Below are 13682 nucleotides of genomic sequence, written 5' to 3' on the forward strand. Positions count from 1 at the left end.
CGGAGCTAGCTCAAACTCATATCCATTGAGCCGGTGGTGCCATCCAACTGTCTCATCCTCTGTCGTCCCCTTCTCCTCCCACCTTCAATCTTTCCCAGCATCAGGGTCTTTTCAAATGAGTCAGTTCTTCACATCAAATGATCAAAGTATTGGAGCTTCAGCTTTAGCATCAGTCCTTCCAGTGAATATTCAGAACTGATCTCCTTTAGGATGGACTGGTTGGATCTCCTTGCAGTCCAAGGGACTCTCAAGTGTCCCCAACACCACAGTTCAAAAGCATCGATTCTTTGGCACTCAGCCTTCTTTATGGTTCACCTCTCATGTCTATACATGACCACTGGAAAACCATAGTTTTGACTAGAGGGACCTTTGTTGGCAAAGTAATGTCTCTGCTTTTTAATATGCTATCTCGGTTGGTCATAGCTTTTCTTCCAAGGAGCAAGCATCCTTTAATTTCATGACTGTAGTCACCATCTGCAGTGATTTTGGAGCCCAAGAAAATAAAGTCTATCACTGTTTCCATTGTTTCCCCATCTATTTGCAATGAAGTGATGAGACTGGGTGCCATGATCTTAGTTTTCTGAACGTTGAGTTTAAAGCCAACTTTTTCACTCTCCTCTTTCACTTTCATCAAGAGGCTCTTCAGTTCCTTCTCCCTTTCTGCCATAAGGGTGGTGTCATCTGTATCTGAGGTTATTGATATTTCTTCCAGCAACCTTGTTCCATCTTGTGCTTTATCCAGGCTGGCATTTCTCTTGATGTACTCTGCATATAAGTTAAATAAGCAGGGTGACAATATACAGCCCTGATGTACTCCTTTCCCAGTTTGGAACCAGTCCATTGTTCCATGTCTCGTTCTAACTGTTGCTTTTTGACTTGCATACAGATTTCTCAGGAGGCAGGTAAGGTGGTCAGGTATTCCCATCTCTTTCAGAATTTTCCACAGTTTATTGTGATCCATACAGTCAAAGGCTTTGGCATAGTCAATAAAGCAGAAGTAGATGTTTTTCTGGAACTCTGTTGTTTTTTCTGTGATCCAGAGAATGTGGAGCACTTAGAACAGTACCTAGTCAACTCTAGGACTTCATTAAATATTTACTGAGAGAATCAACAAATGAATACATGAATAAACAATTCAGGTCTATCTTCCCTTGGACTTGACTGTCATCTCTGGACCTCGCTGAACAGGGTCCATCTCAACCTCTGAATCGAGTTGGACTGAGGTGCTGTGTCACTGATGGAAGATGAAAGAAGGAGGAGGCTGTGATCCACACCTCACCCCACCAGTGCATAATGATGGAGAAAGCTAATGAGGTCTCTGGAGGGTTTTAAGTCTTGTCTAGTTTTAAAAAAAAGGGTGGTTGGAGTAATGCTTTGATGTTGATTGTTTCTATTTTTATCTTTTTTTCAGACTGGAAAGCGACCCAAGGCCAATATCATTTTCAACACTTCTCTTGGAGCCATTTTTGGGGTCAAGAAATATGCAGATGCCCTGCAGAAGATTATCCAGGAGAGGACCCTCACCGTTAACTACAAGCAAAATCTCATTGAAGTCCGAGCTGATAAGCAAGAGGCTGTTTTTGAGAATCTGGACAAACCTGGAGAGACCCAAGTGATTTCAGTGAGTGTGGAGGTGAAGCTGTCAGCTGAGCAGTGCTATGGACACAGGCGACACCGAGGGCCCCACTTCTTTGTCCATCATTGTTCTGTGCTTGGGAAGCTGGTTACAATGAGCATCTTAGGGTTGTGATGGGGAAAAGGTGGACCAAAATGGGGAAGAGGAAGAGATAAGAGGTTGTGTCACGGGAGATGAGGAGGGTTCATCTACTGTTGTTGCTGTTTAGTCTCTCAGTTGTGCCTGACTCTTTGTGACACCATGGACTATAATTCACCAGGCTCCTCTGTCCATGGGATTTTCCAGGCAAGAATACTGGAGTGGGTTGTCATTTCCTTCTGCAGTGGATCTTCCCGACCCAGGGATCGAACCCACATCTCCTACTTGGCAGGCAGATTCTTTACCACTGGGCCACCACAGAAGCCCTCATCTACTGGTACCAAGTGAATTTTTATCCTGTTTTGTGTCTGTATTTTTGGCACTGAGTCATTTGAAGTAGCCAGAAACATTTCACAACTTTAGTTGCCTAGAGTTCAGGAAGGGCTTCTTAAATGCAGGATATAGTAATTGTCTCCATTTATGGAGACAGCCAGGCCTGCTTGTGGGTAGCTCAGGAATGATGGATATCTTTTATCTGTCTTTAAACATCTCATACCTGTGCATCAAAGGAAATGGTTACAAATCCTTGAAAGATCTGGCAGAGCCACATCCTACTTGGAGAGATCTAGTCTTTGTATGTGGGCTTGGCTTCTGTGCATCTGTTTCTTCTGTGAAGTGGGAATAGTATATTAAGAACAAGATGTAAAGGCATCCAGAGAAGATGCAGAGAAGCATCATTTGTTTATATCATTTTGGCAAGAGCTGTTAGCAATGAGGAAACAGTACACAGTCACATTTTATTCATTCAGCCTTTTTCGAGGAATGAAGGATTCCATAAATGGAAATTTTGAAGTGAGCCCAAGATTAATTTTCTAAACATCAGAACTTCACAGTTTAAGCTTTTTAGTGGGAGCTCTTTCTAAAACGTATTGCATACATCTTTCCATTCTTAAATGGTGTGTAGTGACTATCATTTAAAATGCTTCTAATGACTCAAGGTCATAATTTTAAAAAACTTTCATTTGGAAATAATCTTAAACTTAGAGAAGTTGCAAAAATAAAAATAGTACAAAGAAAACTGCAAATAGCCTTTATCTAGATTCACTTATTTCAGAGTTTTACCCCATTTGCTTTATCATTGGCTTCACTGTTTCTCTCTCCATATATAAACATTATGTAATGTAATATATTTTCCCTAAAGCTTTTAAAGGTGACTCATGTTCATCACAGGCTTCCCAGGTGGCGCTAGTGGTAAAGAAGTGAAGTTACTCAGTCGTGTCCGATTCCTTGCAACCCCATAGACTGTAGTCTGCCAGGCCCCTCCATCCATGGGATTCTCCAGGCAGGCAAGAATGGTGGAGTGGGTTGCCATTTCCTTCTCCAGGGGATCTTCCCGACCCAGGGATTGAACCTGGGTCTCCCGCACTGCAGGCAGACTCTTTACCATCTGAGCTACCAGGCTGGTAAAGTAGTAAAGAACCTGATTGCTGATGCAGGAGATACTCGAGACGGGTGTTTAATTCCTGGGTTGGGAAGGTCCCCTGGAGGAGGGCATAGCAACCCTCTCCAGTATTCTTGCCTGGAAAATCCCATGGACAGAGAAGCCTGGTGGGCTATAGTTCATAGGGTCGCGAAGAGTTGGACACAACTGAAGCAACTTAGCACATACTCATGTACGTCATGTGTCATGGCCCTTTACCCCTAAATATTTCACCATAATTTTCCTAAGAGTTAGGAGTATTCTCTTATATAACCACAGTATAGTTATCAATTCAGTAAATTTAGCAAGGATACAATATTTTAATCTGTGATTTATATTCAAGTTTTGTTGATTGGTGAATAGTATTATAGTACTTCCTGTCCTCCAGAAGTTGGTCTACAGGCAGGTATTGCATTTAATTGTCATGTGTTTTTAGCCTCCTTTAATCTGTGACGTTTCTACAGCCTTTGTCTTCTGTGACCCTGCATTTTGAAATACAGCTCCCTCTCCCACTTTTATTTTTTAATAAGGTGTTCCTCATTTTGAGTTTGTCTGTGTTTCCTGATGATGAGTTTCAGGCTCTGCGTTTTGGGCTGAAATACCACATAAATGATGTGTCTTTCTAGGATAACACGTTGGAAAGCACCCAGTGCTCATCTGCCCCTTGATGTGTTCATTTTGATCACAAGTCCAGAAATGGTCCAATTTCTTCACTGTAGAGAATTATTATTCTTTTTCTTTTTTGCTACTAATAAGGAGGGGGGCACTTTAAGACCATGCAAACACCCTACTCCCTACTCATGAAAGTTTCCCAATAGATTTAGCATCCATTGATGATTTTTGCCTAATCCAGTCTTTACTATGGTGGTTGCAAAATGATGTTCCAGTCTAGCATTCCCTCCACCGGTACTGGTAGATTCTTGGCATCCTGTCAGCAAAAACTCTCCCTTCCCAATTAGTTATTAGTATGAACTTATGTGGAAAATTCTGAAAGAGATGGGAATACCAGACCACCTGACCTGCCTCTTGAGAAACCTGTATGCAGGTCAGGAAGCAACAGTAGAACTGGACATGGAACAACAGACTGGTTCCACATAGGAAAAGGAGTACATCAAGGCTGTATATTGTCACCCTGCTTATTTAACTTATATTCAGAGTACATCATGAGAAACGCTGGGCTGGATGAAGCACAAGCTGAAATCAAGATTGCTGGGAGAAATATCAATAACCTCAGATATGCAGATGACACTACCCTTATGGCAGAAAGTGAAGAGGAACTCAAAAGCCTCTTGATGAAAGTGAAAGAGGAGAGTGAAAAAGTTGGCTTGAAGCTCAACATTCAGAAAACTAAGATCATGGCATCTGGTCCCATCACTTCATGGCAAATAGATGGGGAAACAGTGGAAACAATGGTTGACTTTATTTTTCTGGGCTCCAAAGTCACTGCAGATTATGATTTCAGCCATGAAATTAAAAGACGCTTACTCCTTGGAAGGAAAGTTATGACCAACCTAGATAGTATATTAAAAAGCAGAGACATTACTTTGCCAACAAAGGTCCGTCTAGTCAGGGCTATGGTTTTTCCAGTGGTCATGTATGGATGTGAGAGTTGGACTGTGAAGAAAGCTGATCGCCGAAGAATTGATGCTTTTTTTTTTTTTGACACTTAGAAAATAGTCTTCATTCTGGACACAAAAGGCCCCATTGTATGTTATAAATCATTATACTGCCTTAAACTCTTCCATTAGCATCTGAGACTTGTCACAGTCAAGAGAGCCAGAAACAGGATAGAAGATTCATTAAAACAGCAGCTCTGAAGTCCCAGATATTTCTCCACTGTGTACTTTGGGGTGAGTCATTTAACCTCTCCAGGCGTCAGCACTCTGGTTAGTGCTTGAGTCGAACTCTGCCAATTCGTCCTGACAAAAGCCGTGGCGGCGGAGGGAGATCGGCGGGCGGCTCCAGGAACCCCGCCGATTCCCCGCCACCTCCCCCTCTGCTAGGCGGCCGTTCGTCCCGCTCCATGCGGTGGAGCTCAGGGCCCCGCGCTCTATTCGCTGCTCCGCCCTGACCGGCGCCCTCGTCGCCGTCGTCCGCCAGGGGGAGGGGGCTGTCAGGGGCCAGCGGGCTCCCGGCCGCGGCGCTCTCTGGGCCCCGAGCCGCCGGGCTCCGCACCCCTCCGCCGAATTGATGCTTTTGAGCTATGGTGCTGGAGAAGACTCTTGAGAGTCCCTTGTACTGCAAGGAGTTCCAACCAGTCCATCCTAAAGGAGATCAGTCCTGGGTGTTCACTGGAAGGACTGATGCTGAAGCTGAAACTCCAATACTTTGGCCACCTGATGTGAAGAGCTGACTCATTGGAAAAGACCTTGATGATGGGAAAAATTGAGGGCAGGAGGAGACGGGGACGACAGAGAATGAGATGGCTGGATGGCATCACCGACTCGATGGACATGAGTTTGAGTGAACTCCGGGAGTTGGTGGTGGACAGGGAGGCCTGGCGTGTTGCTGTTCATGGGGTCGCAAAGAGTTGGACACGACTGAGCGACTGAACTGAACTGATGAACTTATGAATGCCTGTATTTTCCCCCACTGGTTTTGTCAACTAAAAAAAATATAGTTACAACCTGAAAGTAGAGAGTTATTTTATTTGGTGGGAATGTTCAGGACTCTGAGTCAAGCTGACAGCATCTCAGTAGCTCTGAGAAAACTGCTCCGAGCATGCAGGAGGGGAAGTCAGGCTATATACAAGTTTGCAACAAAGGGAGCAGGCAGCCTGAACATCAGAGATCAGGTAGGAAGTTAAGGAATTCAGCATTCTATGTTTGGGAAGATGCAAGCCTCTAAGCTCGCTGAATTCATTCCTTTCATAAGCACCTCTGCTATCTGGGGCCAATCCTGTTTCCTTGTTCACCTTGCTTCTTCATTCCCAGAGCTCCTCAGCAATCACTGTGGCGGGTGGCAGCATCTGCTGGATTGCAGTTTTTGGAGCCCTCATTCACATTTGGAGGCCAGAAATTGCTGATGGCTGTGACATTTCTTGTTTATTGATATGTCAGGAGGTACTTTCACTTCACAGTTTATAATTCATTCTGTCCTTAAGTATTTTGTTGCTCAAGTTGTCCCAGATTGGGTCAGCAGGAACCCTTTCAGAATGGCTCTTAATGTCCTTGAGACATGTCCCCCTTACATTTTTGAGCACTTCCTTGCTTTCTGGTGTCCCAGGATGTCCCCGGCTTGTCTCCTTGCCCCAGCTCAGGGTCATAATTTTGAGTAGCACTTATATAGTTATGCATCTAGGGCCTACTGGGTTGTTTAGGGCTGCTGCTGCTGCTGCTGCTAAGTCACTTCAGTCGTGTCCGACTCTGTGTGACCCCATAGACAGAAACCGACGAGGCTCCCCCGTCCCTGGGATTCTCCAGGCAAGAACACTGGAATGGGTTGCCATTGCCTTCTCCGTGTTTAGGGCTAATTATCCTCTTATGAAAGGATCTCAGTCTACTCTGTTATTTGATTTTGTGTGCATCCTCTTTGTAGTTTTATTGTTTTCTTCCTTCCTACTGTCAGGCAGTTGTGATTGGGAGATCCTTCTAGCTCCAGTGTTTTAAAACTGCTACTTCTAATCCTTTTATTGGCTGGAAAATGAGATAGCCAAACTCATTAATATGTAAAGTAAAAGCAAATGGGTGGTGTGTGAGGGCCCACAGCATATTTTTATGAGCAAAGTGTATGAACCTGAGTGCACGAACTTAATTTTGTTATTAGGTCCTTTTCGCTCTGGTTCTCTGCTGTGCCATGGCTAGCTGAGGCTTGCAGATAGGGACTTGGATAAATGAATGGTTATTGTTCTTCTGAAGGGTTTATAAAGAAAGAAGATTATTTGTGTCCCTTTTGAAGTACAGGCTTTTGGATTAGATTTTTCTCTTCAAACCTAATTCTACTCTTTAAAATATGAATTTCAAAAAATCTACCAAAAGGCTTTAGAGTAGTGACTCTCAGCTCTGGCTGCACATTTCAGTCACCCAGAGGACTTTCAAAACATGCTGATGCCTGAGTCTAACTCCCAGAGATTTTGATTAATTGGTCTGGGGTCTGGATTGAGGATTGGGAGCTTCCAAATTTCCCCTAATGATTCTCATGTGTAAGCAGGACTGAGCACCACTACTGTAAACAATTAAATATACCCGAAGCCTCTAGTCTCTGATCCTTCATAGAGGGCTTGTGAACTGGCCCGTCTCCAGTTTTTAGAGATCTGAACTTGCTTTATATCACGGCATCCTAGAATTAGAAGAGATTTTGGAGATTATCTAGTACAGTGCATTTCCTTATAGAAAAGGAAAGGAAAGGTGAAGTGACTAAGTAATAGCATTTCATTTTTTATTATAAATGAACCTATTCCTTCAAGCCAGAGTTTCTAATACTGTCATCTACAGGTTTCATGTTTCAGAATCATTGGGGTGGAGGTTGTTAAAGTACACATTCACGTTCTTCTCCCAGACCTAATGGATTGGGATCTTGGGGTGGAAGGGCTCAGGAACCTGAATTTTCTACAGATCTTCTTTATAAACATAAAAGTTTGAACATCACTACTCTGAATAGGTTATTTATGTTAATGAAGGAGAACCATGTTATTTACTAGATTCAGTTTATGGAAATAATGGATACAAAACAAGCTATAACTGAATGCCAGTATTAATTTTCAACAAATCTATAAAATGACCCTAGTAGTTCTTTTGCTCAAGTAAAATGTCATCCCTTTATGATGATTACATGGAAATATTTAACCTCTCTTCTAGAAAAGATGTATGAAATTCATGTGTATTTGTGAAATTCAAGCACATATTAGCTCTAATAGATAGAGATGATGCTAGTAAGATTTGGCCCTCAGTTCTGGTTAACTTCAGAAATACAGACATGGCCTTAATAATTTGGTGGATGATGGGTGTTGACTATTCCATCTGCTGTCCTGCAGACATGTGCTCAGTTTGCATGTAAATTAACAGACACAGCCTCAGGGACCCAGGCCACTAAAGAGCGAACTAGGGTACTTCGCAAAGCACTACACATTCACTCCACTTCTTCCACCTTAAGGTTGACTAAACTCATAACAGAGTGGGAACAAATATAAGTCACATCCCTGACTCCCTCTGCCATCATGACTGCTAGGCCCTGGTGAAGATGCGAAACTTGTTATGAAAATCAGGGGCTGTTGACTATCCGAAGGTTCGGATTGTCCTAAGATGCTAAAGTTTGCAAGGAGTCGGACACGACTGAGTGACTGAACTGAATCAATTTGAAATTGCTAGATGGAGTTGGTTAAAAGAAATAGAATAAGCTACAAAATATTATGTTAAACAAACAAAAAAGCGTATCACATAAACAAGAGTTACACTAGCCATCAAAAGGTTAGGTCAGTGCCTAATTGCCAAGGGTAGCCTTGATAAAGGTTTTTGCGGAAAAAAAATCCATCCTGCCACCTACACGGTTCAATAAACCCAATACTGAATTAGACCCCTCCTTCTGCAAAGTGTTAGCCAATATTCTTGCTGCCTTTTTTTCACCTTAAATTGGTGTTTTGATGGTTTCCTTTTCGTGTTTTGAGAGTTGACTCATATTTGAGAATGGTGCTCACTTATCAGCTCCTAACATGGGTCTTTACAAGTTTTAGGCATTCTGAGAACCTCTCTGCAGAGTAAACCTGACATAACCAGACTTTACAAGTCATCAGCCGAGGGTCAGGAAGACGGCAACTGAGATACTACATCACCTGCTTCGTTTCAGTAATAAGTAGAAGCATCAATGTGTTCTTTCAAAATGTTAGTGAGGTTCACTCCCGTTTTTCAGATTCCCCCATGCCAGCTGCCAAAGGGATCCCGTGAACTCTGTACGGGGAGACCATGTCAGTTATTTTATCACTGCCTTTCATGGGAGCATGGATGATCTGGGCAAGTGTGTGGATCAGTACGAGCACTAACTGTACAGTGCTCCGTTCAGCCACAGTCCTTGTGTGTGTCGGGGAGTTGGGGCCAGAGCTTGTGGGGCTATGGAAATAATGGAACAAACACACATTTGGATGCCCTCCTTTTGGCAGTATGAAATGCTTCATGTTACACCACCCATGAGCCCACCAGATGTCCTCAAGACAAGTCCTGTGGCTGATGCTGCCGGCTGGGTGGACGTGGACAAAGACACTCTGCAGCACAAGCGGTACCCAAATGTGTTTGGGATCGGGGACTGTACCAACCTGCCGACATCAAAGACCGCTGCTGCCGTAGGTAAGGCCTTGAGCTATGTTCCCTCCTCACTCAAAGCTGGGGTGCCTTCTGCTAAGGCACCGTCATAACAAAAACAAAAGTTGGATACCAGAGGCATTTCATTATATACTAATTATATTAATGAAGAAGCTTTTGTGCCTAAAAACGCCTTTGGCCTCCCCAAAACAGAAGTGTTGTCAATGAACCTAGTGTTGTGTAATGAACCTAGTTGTCAATGAATCTAGTGTTGTGTAAAGAAGAAAGTATCTGTTGAATGCTTTGCACCAGAGTAGCATGACCTCATCTGCCTTTTCTGGGTCAGAGGGGTAGTTTTCAGGGGAGGGGGATATTGGCGAGAGAGGTACCACTTTTCCAGCTCTCTAGAATTCTGTTAACTTCTCATACTACCATGCTCACATCCCTGGTCTTCTTTGGAACATCCCTGATGTTGGGCAGTTTGGCTGTTTTTCTTCTGCCTGAAACACCGTAAAACTAGGGAAGCATTTGTTTCCCCAGAAAACACATGCAAGTCAATGAAAGCTTGCAGAGCAGAAAATTGCTGTGTTAAGACAGAAATGGTGGAGAGTGCCCTGATTGGTACACGATTAAGGCCTCAGCCTGGGCAACTAAATTCTTCACGTCGATGTTCCGCTCTAGCAGTGATGGAGAGAATTGCCTTTTGGATTCTGTTTTCTGTAGACAGGAACTGTCTTTTTTAGATGCTATAAAACATGAACCTCCCTGCCGGTGGGTATGGGAGCGTTTCGTGTGAATTACATACCCACAGAACATGTGTTACTTTTGTTGACTGTGTCAACATAAGAAAGGCTTTCGAGGAAATCCACTGAATGTCCTCTGATTATTTATAGTCATTTCCCCCAAACTTTTCATTTCAAAAATCTCAAACCTATGAAAACTTCGAAAGTACAATGAATACCCATATACCCTTCAGGTATTAACCAATTATTCATATTTTGTGACCAATATAATATAATAATAAACCCATAAATGAATATTTTGTCTGATCACCCTATGTACCTTTTATAAAGTCATCCGAAAGTAAATTTTGACATCATGATACTTCACCCTCAAATACTTCAACTTCTGTCTCCTAAGAAAAAGGACTTTCTCCTTTATACCCAAAGGTCATTTTTACATCTAAGAAATTGAACATTAAATTATGAAATCATCAATACAACCCATTGTGAATTTCTTCAGTTTTTCTAAAAACGTCCTTTTTAGCTTTCCCTATCCACTCTTCCCCCCACCATCCTCAGTTCCCCTTAAATCTGTGAGCCAGCCAAGGGCCACACCCCACACTGATTGTCGTGTCTCTTTGGTTTTCTTTAATCTAGAACAAGCCTCTGGCATTTGTGTTTTTTACTTTCATGACATTGATATTTTTGAAGAGTGTTGGTTGGTTATTATATAGAAAATACTGCAATTTAGAATTGTCTGGTAGTTTCCTATGATCAGATTTGGGTTGTATGTTTGTGCCTCTCACTGTGTCACCTCAGGAGCCCATCCTGTTAGTTTGTCTGGTCCTTGGTGAAGCTACAGTCCATCACTGGATTGACCTGTGTTCTAGTTACAATCTAGAGGGATGGGATATGGAGTCTTCTTAACTTCTTCACATTAAAATTATTTGCAAATTAGTTTTCATGGAAAATCTAGACACTTCTGATTTTCTGACTTTTCCATTTCTTATATAGCTGCCCAGTCAGGAATACTTGACAGAACAATTTCTCTGATTATGAAGAATCAAACACCAGTGAAGAAGGTTTGTATGCCTTGTAAGAATCACTGTCTCAACTTACCATCTTCCATTCTGCAGGAAAACTTTTCCCACAATTTTGCTGCTTTCTTAATTAGTTTCTCTATTATGGGCACTTCAATTTTTGCCTTTAGTATATCCTTGCTATGTAATTTCTATATTTTCATTGTACAAAAAGTAGAATATACAAAAAAGGAAAACATTACCAGTGCTCAGAGTAATAAGTCCTAAGATGTCTAGGTGGTGATCGTTGTTTGGTCGCTAAGTCGTGTCTGACTCTTTGTGACCCCATGGACTGTAGCCTGCCAGGCTCCTTTGTCCATGGGATTTCCTAGGCAAGAATATTGGAGTGGGTTGCCATTTCCGTCACCAGGGGATCTTCCCAACCCAGGGATTGAACCTGCATCTCCTGCATTGTCAGGCAGATTCTTTACCATCTGAGCCACCTGGGAAGCCAGGTGTCTAGATAGCACATGAAAAAAAGTCACTTTCCAACTTTGTCTCAATCACAGTATGATGGCTACACATCATGTCCACTGGTGACTGGCTACAACCGTGTGATTCTCGCAGAGTTTAACTACAATGCTGAGCCCCTGGAAACCTTCCCTTTTGACCAGAGTAAAGAGAGACTTTCCATGTACCTCATGAAGGCTGACATGATGCCGTTCCTGTATTGGAATTTGATGCTGAGGTAAGTATATCACCTGGGGGAGAGGCATTCCTGTTAGCAGATTGCGACAACCTGTACAGGGGGGTTGTTTCAAGGAGGCCTTCCAGCTTCAGGAAATATGACCCTGAGCAGGACTGGCGAAGGTGATCCACCTTGCTAAGTCATGTCTCACAGATTGGTAATGTCAGTCTGAGAAGGGTTCTGAAGCCTCAGCCAGATGTGGTGGGCAAGAGGCTGCCCTGGGTGAGAGACGGAGCCCTAGCACAGCTACCACCCACCCACGGGGACACAGCCTCTTCTTTTTATAATCAGCAGTGACCAGTTCTCTAGTCTTTCATGTTCTGACACTCTCTTGCTGCTGGATAAATAATCGTCATCACCATAATCATAGTGAATCACTTTGACCTGTCAAGTACTTTATCATCTGCCACCTTAATTTTGTTTTTATTATAAGAAAAAACATACTAATTAACAGCTAAGCTTTGGAGACCTGTGTTTGAGTCACGTCTGCCATCTACCAACTATGCGTCCTAGGGCAAGTTGCTTAAACTGTCTGTGTTTAAGTGTCTTATCTGCAAAATGAAAGGAACATTGTCTTCCTCACAGAATGGGATGAATGAGATAATACATAAAGAGACAGGTCCATCGTAGGCATTCAATAAGTAAACAATGACAAACTTAATTCCTCTTCCTTGTTGCAAAAAAAAAAAAAAGAAAATCTCATTTGACTCTCCCAAACCCTTTGAGAAAAGTAAGTCAAAATGTAGACACCAATGTTTTTCAGCTAGGGATGATTCTGCTCCCCAGGGGACATGTGACAATATCTGGAGATATATTTTGTTGTCACAGCTGGAGGGGATGCGACGGGCATCTAGTGAGCAGAGGCCAAGGATGCTGCTGAATAGGACTGCCCCCTACCACGGAGAAGTATATGGTTCAAAATGCCAATAGGTTTGGAAACCCGGACCTGTACTTAATTTATGAGCTGGTCAAGGTAGAGAAGACCGCAGTTTGCGCGTAGTAGAGGCTTCGTACAGGTTTGCTGAATTGAGTCAGTAGGTTCAGGCTCACAGAGCAAGTCAGTGTTAAAGTCAGTTGTGCCCTCCTAGACCTGGGTTCTTTCTACCTTGCTGTCAATCTTGCTTTATAGCCTGAGAAACATTGTCTGTGAGCAGCCTGGCTTCCCTTTAAATATCCTGCTGCCTGAAGTCACCCCTTTTTTTCCGATGCAAAGAACTATTCTGTGTCATTTCTTACAGGGGATACTGGGGAGGACCAGCGTTTCTGCGGAAATTGTTCCATCTGGGTAAGAGCTAAGGATGGCCCAGCCCTTGCTCTCCCCGGATGGCTTCTGGACCAGAATCACAGCCATGGATTGACCAAGAGCAGCATGAAGAACTCAAAACCCAACCCCATAAAGAATTTACTGCTGGATGACAGTGACCAAATGCCTCCCTTCTCAGTCCCTCTGGGCAGCTCCCCTGCAGGCTGCTCAGGACAAGCTTAATTATTTGGAAACATTCAAATGAAAAAAAAATAGACTTCTATTTTTTAAATAAAAGCACCCACTGATTGAGATTCTGTGAGAAAATTTGATCTTGATTGGTGGTATGAAAAGATAGCTATAGGGAGGAAAAGATTGTGGTGGTGGGATAGTTTACTTGTTCCCTACTTTGACTGTTCAGCTGGGAGCTGGCATAATTTCACCAGAGCCTGTCTGGATTTATAAAAACAAGAGTTATTTCCAGGGAGAGTATTATTTGAAACAGTGCCTGTGAAAGCTGTGAAGA

General features: G+C 42.9%; 1 protein-coding gene across 1 annotated transcript in view; it reads left to right on the forward strand.

Moving 5' to 3' along the window:
- SQOR (sulfide quinone oxidoreductase) overlaps positions 1–13470 on the forward strand; it is a 48428-nt gene extending 34958 nt beyond the window's left edge. The window contains exons 6-10 of the mRNA XM_055435788.2: positions 1412–1621; positions 9286–9469; positions 11161–11228; positions 11735–11913; positions 13152–13470. Coding sequence (XP_055291763.2) covers positions 1412–1621; positions 9286–9469; positions 11161–11228; positions 11735–11913; positions 13152–13209 — 699 coding nt within the window. The 3' untranslated portion in view covers positions 13210–13470. The remainder of the gene's footprint in view (positions 1–1411; positions 1622–9285; positions 9470–11160; positions 11229–11734; positions 11914–13151) is intronic.
- The last annotated feature ends 212 nt before the right edge of the window (positions 13471–13682 follow it).

The sequence above is a fragment of the Moschus berezovskii genome, chromosome 9, assembly GCF_049115385.1.
Source record: "Moschus berezovskii isolate FMDL1 chromosome 9, NW_MosBer_1.0, whole genome shotgun sequence".
Lineage (NCBI taxonomy): Eukaryota > Metazoa > Chordata > Mammalia > Artiodactyla > Moschidae > Moschus > Moschus berezovskii.